The following is a 13,753-nucleotide window of genomic DNA, read 5'->3' on the forward strand; positions in this document are numbered from 1 at the left end:
AATTTCTTTTCTTCTTTTGCAGTAATAATGTCAAGATCATTGATATCGGTAACTCAAGATAATGCAACATAAACTAGTTGTTGTTTGTGACATTTCTCGTATTCATAAACTACAGAATCGAAAGTACCTCCCCGAGATTTATGGATGGTAACAGCACAAGCCGGTATTAGTGGAAAATGATTTTGTTTAGCCGAGATCATTCTGTTGTTATTCAACAAAATAGTCATACTTCTTGCGATCGGTAGTTTCTAAATCGATTTCTCTAGCCACAGCAAACCAACGAGCCTTCATTCTAGCAGAGCAGGTCCCTCAAAATCGAAGCTGGTTGTTGCAGTATACTGTATAGCCGGTTCAGGTTATTTGTTATTTGTTTTTTTAGGAGCATTAGCAACTAAAGCCATATTGCTCCGAGGATATGCGGTGGTCATGGGCTCGAACCTCGGTCTAATCAAGAAGTGTGTGCTACGCACTGCCGCTCCTGCCCACTTGGCTATGGAGGCGCCACGCCGGTTCAGGAATCAATTGAAAATCAACAGGTAATTCATTTGAACTCAAATCTTCTGGATTGAAATCTTCAGGAAGTTCTTGAATATAATTTTGTGATGTTGACGGTCCAGCTTCTTGATGAGAAGTTGATGCTGATCAAAATCTTAATTTTAAATGAAAATTTTGTCTACCAGACACCTGATGTTAATCCCCTTCCGTTAGCATGCTGGAGCCACTTAAAATGCATCTACTCTCTTTGACTGCCTACTGTAGAATGTCAGTGTTAATTAAAATTCTGTAATATGTTGTAAATTTAAATTTTGTAATCTTTCTTAAAGTTCAAATTTTACCTAAATAGTGATTGGTATAAGATACACTTACAAAGTCCAAGGACATTGTGACTCAAATGTAAATGCTTGTGAACATTTCTAGTGTGACTCACAAGTACATCTATTATATAGCCTGTGGCATGTATTCTAAGGTCAGTCTAGTAGGCAAACCAAGTGATGAGTCTTTTCTTTTTCAAGCTCAAGGATGAGTCTTTTCTTTTTCAAGCTCAAGTGATGAGTCTTTTCTTTGCAACCAATGTCGGGAATGTGATGATCACAAATTAGAACTTGGTGCATTATGAAAAGAATTTGCATCACCAAAGACACAGGAACTTGCCCAAGAAACAAATATTACTGGGAACTTGTCAGGAACAAGTGTCTCATGACCTGCCAATGACAGAAGCTGGGTCCCAGAACAGAGTAGTCAAGTGCATACTGCTCTGGTCCAAGAAGATTCACTTTTATTAGAAGCCTATTGTCAGGGAAACAATATTTTTTGCAATAAAGATAGGCAAACTAGAACCAGGATGTGTTTGCCAGGAGCAACAACTGATGTTACAAATAGATTGTCCAATTTTAGAGGGGGTAAGGAGAGCAGTATTATTCATGTCTGAACTAACGATATTAAATGAACACGACAACCTGATGATTTGGTATATAAATATAGGACCATGCTGAAAATGCTGCAAGTTAGGTCAGAATATGTAAGTGTCTGCAATTTTGCCAAGACATGATAGGAGGGATTATATGCTGAAAGCCTTGTGAATTAACTCAAGACTTAAGGACTTGACAAGCTACTGGGGATTGGGTATTGGGGGGGGGTTTGGTGTGGCCTGCACTTCTAGGTAGAAGGAATCTATTTTGTGGAGATGGTATTCATTTGAACACAGGCAGTGCAAGGGCTTTTGCCATTATCACTGAGGATACCTTACAGGTTCAAAGGAAACTGCTAGTTAGGAGGAGAAGGGTAACATAGACAAATGTTTATCTGATGATATGGGTCAAAGTAATACTTGCACACATTTCAAGAATCCTTGTTTGTTGCCACAACTACTGATGTTGGCAAGATGTTCTGATGGTGACATTTTAAATGAGCAGGAAGATAAAGCTAGGGAAATAAGCCTAAATAACTTCAAAGGTTGTGTCAAGGTAGTAAACTATAGAAGAATACTTAAGTCTGAACTATGTCTACAGTAATGTCAGAATTACTGTCAATAAGATGAGTGAATTAAAACTCTTGGTTAGGACAACTAATACTTACATAATAGGGCTAATGGAAATGAGGTGTCACCCAGAAATTAGGGATGGTGAGTTTCATTGTGGTATGTACGAAGGTACAAGGAGTGATGCAGCAATGCTTCTTATCATAAACAGCCTGGGTATGGAAAGAGTTTTTGCTGAGTCAGAAGTTACATCTGTCAACAGAATCTGCAAGATGTGGGTTAAACTGATGCAAGCTATGAGAGTAGGAGTAATCTACAGACCAGAAGGTTGTGAAGACGACAGTCTCCACATGCAGATGGAATGGGCAAGCAAATGTGAATGTCTTATTATGGGTGATTTCAATTTTGTTCTTAACTGATTGGAATAAGTGGGAAGGAAAGAAAAGTCACAAAGGGAAGAAAATTTTTAGATAAATTAGATGATTATTATTATTTGTACCAAAATGTTAGAGAAAATACTAGGGGTAAGAATATTCTAAACTTCATCATTACTCAAAAATCAGATGACAGTATAGGACTTAAAGTACAGCAAGCACTGGCAGGAAGTAATCATGCAGTTGTCAGTTGGATGATGAAGAAAGATGCTGCAGTTGTTAGTTGGAAGATTAAGAAAGATGTTGCAGTTGTTAAAGTTAAAAGCATGTGTTTAACTTCAGAAAATGGGAATATGATAGTTTAAGATGTTACAAAGCATCTATGAATTGGGTAGACCGCAGAGGGAAGGAGAGTATATTAGAATTATGGAATATCTTTAAAAGATAATGACAGAAGCCACAAACACATATACCATTGAGAAAATATAGCACCAGGAGAATACTGAGATGGATGAATACACTGCTGGCCAGTGTTTAAAGCAATAATCACAGAAGCCGTGAATCCATACATAATATTGAGAAAATATAGCACCAGGAGAATGTTGAGATGGATGAATATGTAGCTGGCCAGTGCAATAGAGCAGAAAAAAATGGCATAGGAAAGTTGTGATGAAAGTATTGACGCCTACAGCAGGGACAACGTGATTATCCTGTGTATAAGGTCACACTTTCAGTGCTGCACACATTTTTAGAAGCCACATTTTAGGAAGGATGCAGATCTATTGGAAAGGACGCACAGAAGAGCAGGAGTCATTGATACTTATCAAGCAAGATCTCGGTTCTGCAAACTGCAGTCTGAAAACCAAGCAGTTGTGAAGAGACCTGACTGAGGAGTGAAGGTTTTAAAAGGATTAAGTAAAGTAAAATGATGATGGCATCCTTATTCTTTCTCAGGTAACACATATAATGGGATATAAATTTAGACTGAAAAAGGATTACAGGATAGATGTGTGAAAATTTACTTTCAGTCAAAGAGTAATTGATTGTTGAAACAAACTTCTGCCTGTTGTGGAAGTTGATAGTTTTGAATAAATTTAAGGATTAGACAAATTATTAAAGAGGATGGACAGGTGATTTTTTTTTCTTTGCTGATTTTACAAAACTTGTTTTGTAAAATCAGCAAAGAAAAAAAATTTTTGTAAATTTTTTTACAAAACTTGTTTCCTTGTATCTCATGCCATTACTAATACTTGCTGATAGGAAGGATGATTCATCCAATAGGATGAATCATCTATCAAATATCACCTTTTATCAAAGGTGATATTTGATTTTTTATCAAATATCACCTTTGATAAAAAATTTACAAAACTCTGAAAATTACATGTATTAGAGATTTGTTTGTCTGTTCTAATGTTGAACATGAATAAACAGAAGAGCTCCACAGATTGAAAAAACTGAAAGCATAGTAAAGTTATTATAACTGTCATGTGCATGAATGGAAGCAAAACTTGACCAACTCTGTAAATATCAATGTGTCAGCAATGTATCCTTAAATGAAATGCTTAAATAACTGATATAATCAGTATTATTCTTATTAATTATCAGATATTGAGGAGTATATGATAACAAAGCACTTAAGTTGATTTTGGTTTTTTGCCATGAAAATTCATGTAATCATATATTTAAAGTATAAGTTGACTCTCCCTTCTTAGCCATCTTTTCTATCTTGCATAGTACCACTATGCAAAAGGGTGTTGAGTGTCATTACAAATGCAAGCAGTGAATTTCAAGCTCAAAGAAATTATAAGGGCTCACATCTGGTGATTATGGGCTTGGCACACCAGGGTCCTGAGCTGGATATCATCATTCTTCTCTTTCTTGGTGATTCCGTTCTATTTCTGTCTCTCTGTCTCCCTCTCCCCCCCCCCTCACAGGGCAACTCGGGAAATTTTTTTTTTTTTTTTTTGGCTGGTGCAGCATAGGCCTCAGGCTTCCTTGCACCATACGGCTAATAATAATAATAATAATAATAATAATAATCATGAGGGTTTTGAAGACTGTCAAGAAATTAGGCACCAACTCAGCATTCTGATGGGCCTCTATGAGAGTTTGAAGAGTCAGGTATATGCCCTCGAAGGTATTAAAGTTGAGGGACACATCAAACTCTCAGCTGCGCAACTCAACACCAGAGCTCACTCTTGTGTATCAAGTAACACAGTGGCAATCTCCAAGGCAGAATGTGCTGTACCCACAGGGGCTAGTCATTGTCAGTAACCCCATCGTCAGGGAGACAGGTTATTGTGTAAAAAAGATGGTGGAATAGGACCAGGATATGTCAGCAGGGGCAAAATTTGATCACGCTATAGAGCAGATATCATCTTTTAAGGGCACAAAGGATAATATTGTTGTACATGTTGGCACTAATGACATGAAGAAAAGGAGTCTGCAGATTTACTTAACGAGTACAGGTCAATGTAGAGTCACAGTTGCAAGTTAGGGTTAAATTTGAGTGTCTGCAATTCAGCCCAGACACGATAGGAAGGAGTATATGATGAGAGCCTTGTCAATCAATATGGCCCTGGAGAGATTGTGAAGGGTTTATGGGGAAGAATTTTTCTCACCATTGGTCTGTGCTTGTTAACAGGAGAGACTGCTTCTACAGGGATGGGATACATTTAAATAGAAGGGGTGCAAGAGTGTTTGCTGATGATATAGAGGCAGTGTTAAGTGGATTGCAAAATTGGAAACGTGGGAGGGATTTGCAGACTAAAAGATTAATAGTAGCTGCAGGCAGTGGTGAAAGTGATTCTTGCACAGCTTTTATTAGAATAAGCAGCTGCCTGGAGAGTAGGGTGCTGGGGAATTTCAGGGACTGGTGGGAGTCATCATGGCATAAACAAATACATGGGCTGTGTTCTGTGGGTAAGAAATTTTGACCCAGTCCACCTCTGTTTATCGATATTGCTTTTCTTTTTACTCTCTGAATCTGCAGTGTCTTCACCAGGACGCTTCCTTTTCACACCTTTTAATTAAGTATTTTACTCATTTTTAGGGAATAAAGCACAATTACAAAATGAGGAGGCACGCTCGATACACATAAACAAAGCTGCGTGCGTGTAGCAACTGAATAAACAACACCGTAAAGGCAGAGATACACTATTAACATCTCACATTTTACTAAAGAACATTTCTAGGGGTTACTACCATAAAACAATAAAAACAATTTCCAGTTGCGTTTCTGCTAGTGGAATCTGTTATAAACTGGTAGTAAACTCGATCTAATTGCATTTGTGATTATACCTAAAGCTGGAATTGTGTTGGTTTTTACGTTATTATGGTGAAATGTGTTTCCCCTTCACTGATATAAAAAACAAATACATTTTCAGAATCTTCTCTTCATTCCTATCGTGTTGCATTTAACTGCCATTTCTTGTAAACACAAAGGCGAATCGTGCATAAGCGAATTCGGTTCGTGTTATATAAGATATCGTTCCCCTATTTATAAATCGTGTATGATCGAATTCGTGTAGTGTAAACACGTGTTATACGAGGACTGACTGTATTTCTACATTTTAATTAAATTATTTTTTTATTATACTGCAACATGACAACATTACTCTTTTTATCGAAGCTTTTATGTGAACATGGGAAACTTTTGAATATCTACAACTGAGCCGTATTTGTTGTATGTTTGGTATTGCATTGTATTGGATTCAGCGTAAACATTATGCCAATATGAAGCACCTTTGCTATAAACAATTGACAATCATGAAAGTTTATATTTTTAGAACTGAAAAGTAAACCTAAAAACAACTTGTGACAAATTTGATGAACTGTTTTGATCTGATGAAAAAGATGAACAAATTCTTGGGTTTTAAAATGCAAGCAACAATGGACATTTATATAAAAATATATAATGAACTGTAGACAATTTTTAAATGTTTCAAAGGTAAGAGAAAGAAGCATTCTGCCAGTGGAGTCAAAAGCTAGACCCTAGAATGTTTTAACATATGGTACAACATTCCAAACAGTTAAGAAAAATGTTATATATGGTTCCCCTAAAACAGAGGAAAGACACCTTAGTATGTATTTTCTTTTTTCATACTGAAACAGTAAATTTATGCTGTACATACCTCTTGAATCCTACTAATGGACTACACACACTTCCAACTGTAACAAACTGCTGCTGTTCTTGTCCATATAATAATAAGTGGGGTAGTGTAAAATCAAAATATACTCTCAATCCATCCATAACTTCTTGGCAAAGTTGAATCCTAAAATAAGGCAAATAAAATTCCTATTATTTATTTTTTTTTTTATTACTAGCTCTCCCCTGTCAACAGGACTATTTATAAATTATCAATTATTAGTAAATAAGTAAAACTTATTTGCTTAAAACCAGTCAACAAGGTATTAAAAAAGAGATAAAGAAATTAACGAAAGTGTGATTTTTGTAAAAAATTAGTTTACTGAACTATAAGTAAAGAATATTATTCCCCACATCTAGCAAGTTAAAACCATTAAATAAATTTGCTTAACTCACAACAATGTTTCTTAATCCTGTTATCAAGCCAAATTAAAAAAATAAATGATACAAGAATGAAAAATACAGTTCCAATAATAATAATAATAAAAAAAAAAAAAGAAAGAAAGAAAGAAAGATAAGAAATTAAGCAGATTCAAAATCACATAATACACGATGTTAGCATTAGTAAAGGCATATGATGCAAGAAAGTAAGCATATACAGCATCAGCAAAAAAAAAACAAAAAAAAATCCCTTCTCATTTCTCCCATCCACTAGCTCCAAATGTTTGTCTAGTTCTGCCTTGAATCTATTTAAGCTATCAACTACAACGACATATGGAAGTTTGCTCCAGCAATCAAGCACTCACTGGCTAAGGCCATCCACAAACATCCACACATTCATCCTACAACTGACTGTCTTTCCTCAATTTGGATTTATGCCCTCTCAGGCGATTATTCTGCGCAAGAGGAAGAATCCCATCAGCATTGAGCATGCTCAAACCATTCAAGGCTTTATACACCTCAGTCAGATCACCTAGCAGGTGCCTAGTCTCCAGATGCTGTAACTTGCAGAACTTAAGCCTTTCTTCGTAAGAGCAACCCTTTGTTCCATTCACTAATCTTGTTACCCTTCTCTATACTTGTTCTAGCAGCTCTACATACTTCTTAAAACGAGGCCTCCAGAACTGTATACAGTACTCAAGGTGTGGCCTAACAGTTGCTTATACAAGGGGATAATCACCTCCTTATCCCTGCTAGAAACATTTCTGTATATCATTGGACAAGTTACCATGAGCTACTCTTGCAGACTGTCTGCACTGCTCTGAAAACTTCATATCTGACAGCACAATTACCCAGGTCCTTTTGGTTCTCTACCACCATCAGTGTAATACCACACAGCTGATAAGTTACTCTGAGGTTACTGCTTCTCACATGTAGCACTTTACAGTTGTTAATGTTAAACTTCATTTGCCACCTCTCAGCCCATCTGCTCAAATTTTCTAGATCCTGTTCCAGTAACGTACTGTCATTAGTGTCAGTAAATTAATAAGAGGAGTTTACCTCAATATAGTACGTAGAACACTTCCGTATGATACCAGAAATTAAAACGGAAAAAACGACAACTTACCGGTACATTAAAGTAAAATATAAATAATTAAATAATCAATTTAACACAATTCAAAATCAATTAAAATTCAAATTAATGCAATTAAAAGAATCTAACGAAAATATTCAAAACGATTTTCCTTCCTGAAGCTGACAATGCTTTTCGACCGACTGTCGTGATCCAGGAATGAAAATTACCGAATCAGGCTAAACCTGCAACTTAAATAGTCATTATATGTCTTCGCGCATGCGCGTAAAGGTCCACGCATCGGAGATCAAATATGGCCGCTGAACATTAACAGAATTCTCGTGTAATTTAATTTCAACGGTTTCTGCAATTAATAGTCGCGTATAATTACGTTGAACGTTAAGTATTTTGGCCTCGTTAAATAAAAAAGTATGTTTTCCGTTAATGGCACGAAAGGCTAATTCTGACGCTGCTGAACGAGAAGCACGAACTGAGGCTTCGTGTTGATTTACACGAATATTAAGAGAAAACCGCGTCGAACCTTGGTAAGACGAGTCGCAATCACCGCAAGAAATGTTGTGTATCAGATCATTAATTTGTGTTGCGAACGCGGAAAGAACCGAGCGATTGTTCAGTATAGTGTGTAACTTCCGTATAGGCCTAGCTATGATTTTAAATTCGGTATCTTTAAAGAATCTGTTAAGCTGTTTGTGCCACTGTTCAACATATGGGACAGAAATAAAGTATTTTTTGATATTACTATTGTTGCTTGGTGTAGTATTTTGTATCCTATCCTTAGCTTGTACCCTAATTCGATTTATTGTGTTAATGGGATAACCCCTGTTTAAGAATCTGCTAGTTAATATTTCTATTTCTGAGTCCAAAGCAGAATCCGTCGTTGAATATTTATAGGCATTTAGAAATTGATTAAAGATAATCGATCTTTTGTAGGTGAACGGGTGATAGCTATTATAATGTAGAAGCATACCGGTGTTTGTAGGTTTTCGATAGATGCTAAATTGTATTTTGTTCGAGTCCCGGGTAAGCGTGAAATTTAGAAAGTTTAATGACTTTGTATCCGTATCTTCCCTTTCCAATGTAAATTTGAGTCTAGAATGAATATTATTAAACGAATGTAAAATGTCTTGGATAGTACTACTATCGGTAATAACTAGAACATCGTCTAAATACCTCCCATAGTATGTGATACGGGGACGAAAAGGTGTCAAATGTATCTGCTCAATCGTTGAGAGATAGATCTCAGACATTAAGCCACTCAGGCTCAAACCCATTGGTAATCCAAAAATTTGTTTGTACACCTTGTCTCGAAAGGTGATGTAGTTAGCCTCAACTAACAGTTTAATTAAATGAAAAATTTCCTTAATAGGTAGCTTCATATAATTAATCGGTGTTGAGTTTTTATTTAACATATCCCAAATAATATCTAATGTGTATTCAACATTTACATTCGTATATAACGAGGTAACATCTAGTGAGAATAAATTGTCATTTTCGCTGAGTCTACAGTCTTTAAGATTATTAAATAATGTATCGTAGTTCTTAATCCCAAATTGTATAACCTGTCTAAAAGGTTTTATAATGATATATACATGGGTGGCTAAGGCTGAAAATGCCGAGTTCCTGTAGGAAACAATAGGTCGAATAGGAAATCCAGTCTTGTGTAATTTTACCTGACCGAAAAGTGCAGGAATATTGTATGTTCTGGACTTCAATTCCTTCAACTGAAACATAGTAATGTAGTCGTTTTTTCGATATGTGGTTAACGTTTTATTGTATTGATTTACCAAATTGGTAAACAGTGCCGGGTCTACTTCACGATATCTCCTTTATCTGCCCTCTGTATAATAATGTCCTTATTTCCCCGAAGTTCTCGTAAAGCTGAACTGTCATGTGTATTCAATTTAGGAAGTCACGTTTCTTTTATGTTATTTACTACTTGGTTAACTTGTTGAATAAATACATCTTTCTGTGGAACATTACGAAGTCCAAATTCAATATCAATTACGCATTGTTTTTTTGGCAGTTTTCGAGGTGGTAAATTATAATTTAATCCTTTGGATAAAAGTGAAATCTGGTCCTGGGATAGTGTACACGAGGAAAGATTTGTAACCTGTTGATATGTCGGTTCATTGGATACTGGGTGAGGGGGTGTTCGTGAACTAGCCGATATATTCTGTGGTAGTACGTTATGTGTCTGTGGGGGAGATGTCACCCAACTCGTGTGAACTTGGTCGCAGGTCCGCGACAATGTGTTAGAATTCGCATGAACGTGTCTTGAACTATTCGATAATGTTTGCAACTTATTAACGTGTCTGTTTTTTATTTCTGAGGCCTGTGCTTCCCGTCGCAAATCTATGGAGGTCTTCAATACAGACCAATTGTTCGGATGTAGATAATTTTTTAATTTATCGCGAAGCTTCCTAACCTGGCAAAGGTATTTTTGTTTACTCGAATATCGAGATTTTAAGGCAAGCTTAACAATATTACGCGATGTCACCAGTGTTAGTTGTTTTATGCCTGAAATTTTTTGATTTAAATTCACCCTGGCAAACTTCGGAACGATGTTGTTTTGAAGGCAATATTTTAGGTAAGAAATATGGTAACTTTGGGCCGAGTACCTTAGTGTAGATTTAATGTAATTTTGTACCAAGCCATTCAAAAAAATCTCCCGTAATTGTGTGTATCGATTGTATACTACTGGAGAGACAGGAAGTGAATGAAATAGTCAATAAGAGTTTAAAAATTAATTGGATAGTATGAATCAGAGCTGTAATACTCAATATGCTCTGCGTTGATAATAATATTAGTAAATTAATAAGAGGAGTTTACCTCAATATAGTACGTAGAACACTTCCGTATGATACCTTCCAGAAATTAAAACGGAAAAAACGACAACTTACCGGTACATTAAAGTAAAATATAAATAATTAAATAATCAATTTAACACAATTCAAAATCAATTTAAAACAATTAAAATTCAAATTTAATACCGAATTTAAAATCATAGCTAGGCCTATACGGAATTTACACACTATACTGAACAATCGCTCGGTTCTTTCCGCGTTCGCAACACAAATTAATGATCTGATATACAACATTTCTTGCGGTGATTGCGACTCGTCTTACCAAGGTTCGACGCGGTTTTCTCTTAATATTCGTGTAAATCAACACGAAGCCTCAGTTCGTGCTTCTCGTTCAGTAGCGTCAGAATTAGCCTTTCGTGCCATTAACGAAAAACATACTTTTTTATTTAACGAGGCCAAAATACTTAACGTTCAACGTAATTATACGCGACTATTAATTGCAGAAACCGTTGAAATTAAATTACACGAGAATTCTGTTAATGTTCGGCGGCCATATTTGATCTCCAATGCATGGACCTTTACGCGCATGCGCGAAGACATATAATGACTATTTAAGTTGCAGGTTTAGCCTGATTCGGTAATTTTCATTCCTGTGATCACGACAGCCGGTCGAAAAGCATTGTCAGCTTCAGGAAGGAAAATCGTTTTGAATATTTTCGTTAGATTCTTTTAATTGCGTTAATTTGAATTTTAATTGTTTTAAATTGATTTTGAATTGTTTTAAATTGATTATTTAATTATTTATATTTTACTTTAATGAACCGGTAAGTTGTCGTTTTTCCCGTTTTAATTTCTGGAGGGTATCATACGGAAGTGTTCTACGTACTATATTGAGGTAAACTCCTCTTATTAATTTACAAATATTATTATCAACGCAGAACATATTGAGTATTACAGCTCTGATTCATACTGTCATTAGTGTCATAAAGAACACTGCCAACCTTCGTATCTTCTGCAAACTTAGACATTAAGCCTGATATACCATCATCAATAAATACAGAAAACAACAATGGACCCAACACTGAACCCCAGGAAACTCCACTAATGACATTAGTCCACGAAGAGTATTGTCCACTGATTACCACTCCTGTCTTCTCCCACTCAACCATCCTCTTTTATTCATACCAGTAATTTGCCTCCAATGCCACACTGCTGCAATTTGTGTGCAGCCGTCTTCCATATGAAACAGTATCAAAAGCCTTTCTAAGATCCAAATATATGATATCAAAATTATTCTTTGCATCCAGTTCCTTTGTGACTACATCACAGTATCCAATCAAATTAGTCAGACAAGACTTCCCCTTAACAAACCCATGCTGTGTCCGAGCTATAACTGAAGTCTTGTCTAGATGATCCTGCAATGCTTCTTTAACCAGTGCCTCCATTAATTTCCCTGGAACAGAAGTTATACTAACAGATCAGTAATTATTTGTGTCACCCTTTGTGAATTGGGGATACATTTGCACACTCTCAATCCATTTGTTATTTGGTTTTTTAGGAGCATTAGCAACTAAGGCCACATTGCTCCGGGTATATGCGGTGGTCATTCCCTGACCTTACCGCATCCTCTGTATTTAGTGGTCACAGGCTTGAACCCCGGTCTAAGGTGTCTCCGTAGCCAGGTGGGCAGGAGCAGCAGTGCAAAGCACATGCTTCTTGATCAGACCGGGGTTCGAGCCCGTGATCCACCAAATACGGAAGATGTGGAAAGGCCAGGGAATGACCACCGCATATCCCCGGAGCAATATGGCCTTAGTTGCTAATGCTCCAAACAAACAAACAACAACCCTGGTCTAATCAAGAAGCGTGTGCACTGCTACTCCTGTACACCTGGCTACGGAGGTGCCCCTCCCAATCCATGGGGTCCTCCCCTGGGTCAAAGGAAGCTCTCATAATTATGGCTAAGGGATTTCTTACTTGCTTTGCTGCCTCCTTTAATATAACTGGATAGATCCCATCCACCCCAGGTGCCTTTCTTATGTTTATCTTCAACAATTTCCTCTCCACTTTGCTCTCAGTTATTACAAAATCATATAGCTCACTGCCAGAGTTTAATACACCTGTCATTCCCTACCCTCATGTGTGAATGTAGATGCAAAATACTCATTTAGTTTGTTAGCTACCTGAGCAGGATCATCAACAGTTGAACCAATGACCAATCTGTTTCATGTTTGTTTATATAAATTAATATTCAGTTTATTGGCAGCTAAACTAATGAGTACAGGAATATTGATGAAATATAATACAGCTAAGTCAAGATTAGTGCGACTAATGAATCCCACGAAATAGTCACATTATTCGAATTCACACTATTCAAGTTATAATTATGTGTAAAAGATGGTAACTGTTTCAAGCTTAGCATTAGCATTAGTAGAGGCATATGATGCAAGAAAGCAAGCTTATTCAGCATCAGCCAAAAAAAAAAAAAAAAAAAAAAAAAAACACACCACTCCCATTTCACCCCTCCGTTCGCTCGAAATACCTGTCCAGTTGAGCCTTAAATTTGTTTAGGCTATCAACTTCAACAACAAGTGATGGAAGTCGGTTCCACAAACCAACCACCCGCTGGCCAAAGGTTAATTTCCGCACATCTATCCGACATCCATCCTTCCTCAATTTGAATTTATGCACTCTGAGCTGATTATTCTGAGCAAGATGAAGAATCCCATTGGCATTGAGCATGCTCAAACCATTCAAAGCCTTATACACCTCTATCAGATCACCTCGCCGGTGCCTAGTCTCCAGACTGTAATTTGCAAAACTTAAGCCTTTCTTCGTAAGAGCAACCCTTTGTTCCATTCACTAATCTTGTTGCCCTTCTCTGTACCCGTTCCAGCAGCTCTACATCCTTCTTGAAATGAGGCCTACAGACCTGTATACAGTACTCAAGGTGTGGCCTAACCATTGCCTTATACA

At 36.7% G+C, this 13,753-nt stretch overlaps 1 protein-coding gene across 4 annotated transcripts in view; it reads right to left on the reverse strand.

Moving 5' to 3' along the window:
- The window catches only part of msl-3 (male-specific lethal 3), a 229,436-nt gene that overhangs the window by 73,255 nt on the left and 142,428 nt on the right, over window positions 1-13,753 (reverse strand). For all 4 annotated transcript variants that reach the window (XM_090382007.1, XM_090382005.1, XM_090382004.1 and 1 more), the window contains one exon: window positions 6,486-6,626. In XM_090382007.1, the coding sequence (XP_090238133.1) occupies window positions 6,486-6,626 (141 nt within the window). The remainder of the gene's footprint in view (window positions 1-6,485; window positions 6,627-13,753) is intronic.

The sequence above is a fragment of the Mastigoproctus giganteus genome, chromosome 9 (assembly GCF_048544385.1).
Source record: "Mastigoproctus giganteus isolate SK-2022 chromosome 9, ASM4854438v1, whole genome shotgun sequence".
NCBI lineage: Eukaryota > Metazoa > Arthropoda > Arachnida > Uropygi > Thelyphonidae > Mastigoproctus > Mastigoproctus giganteus.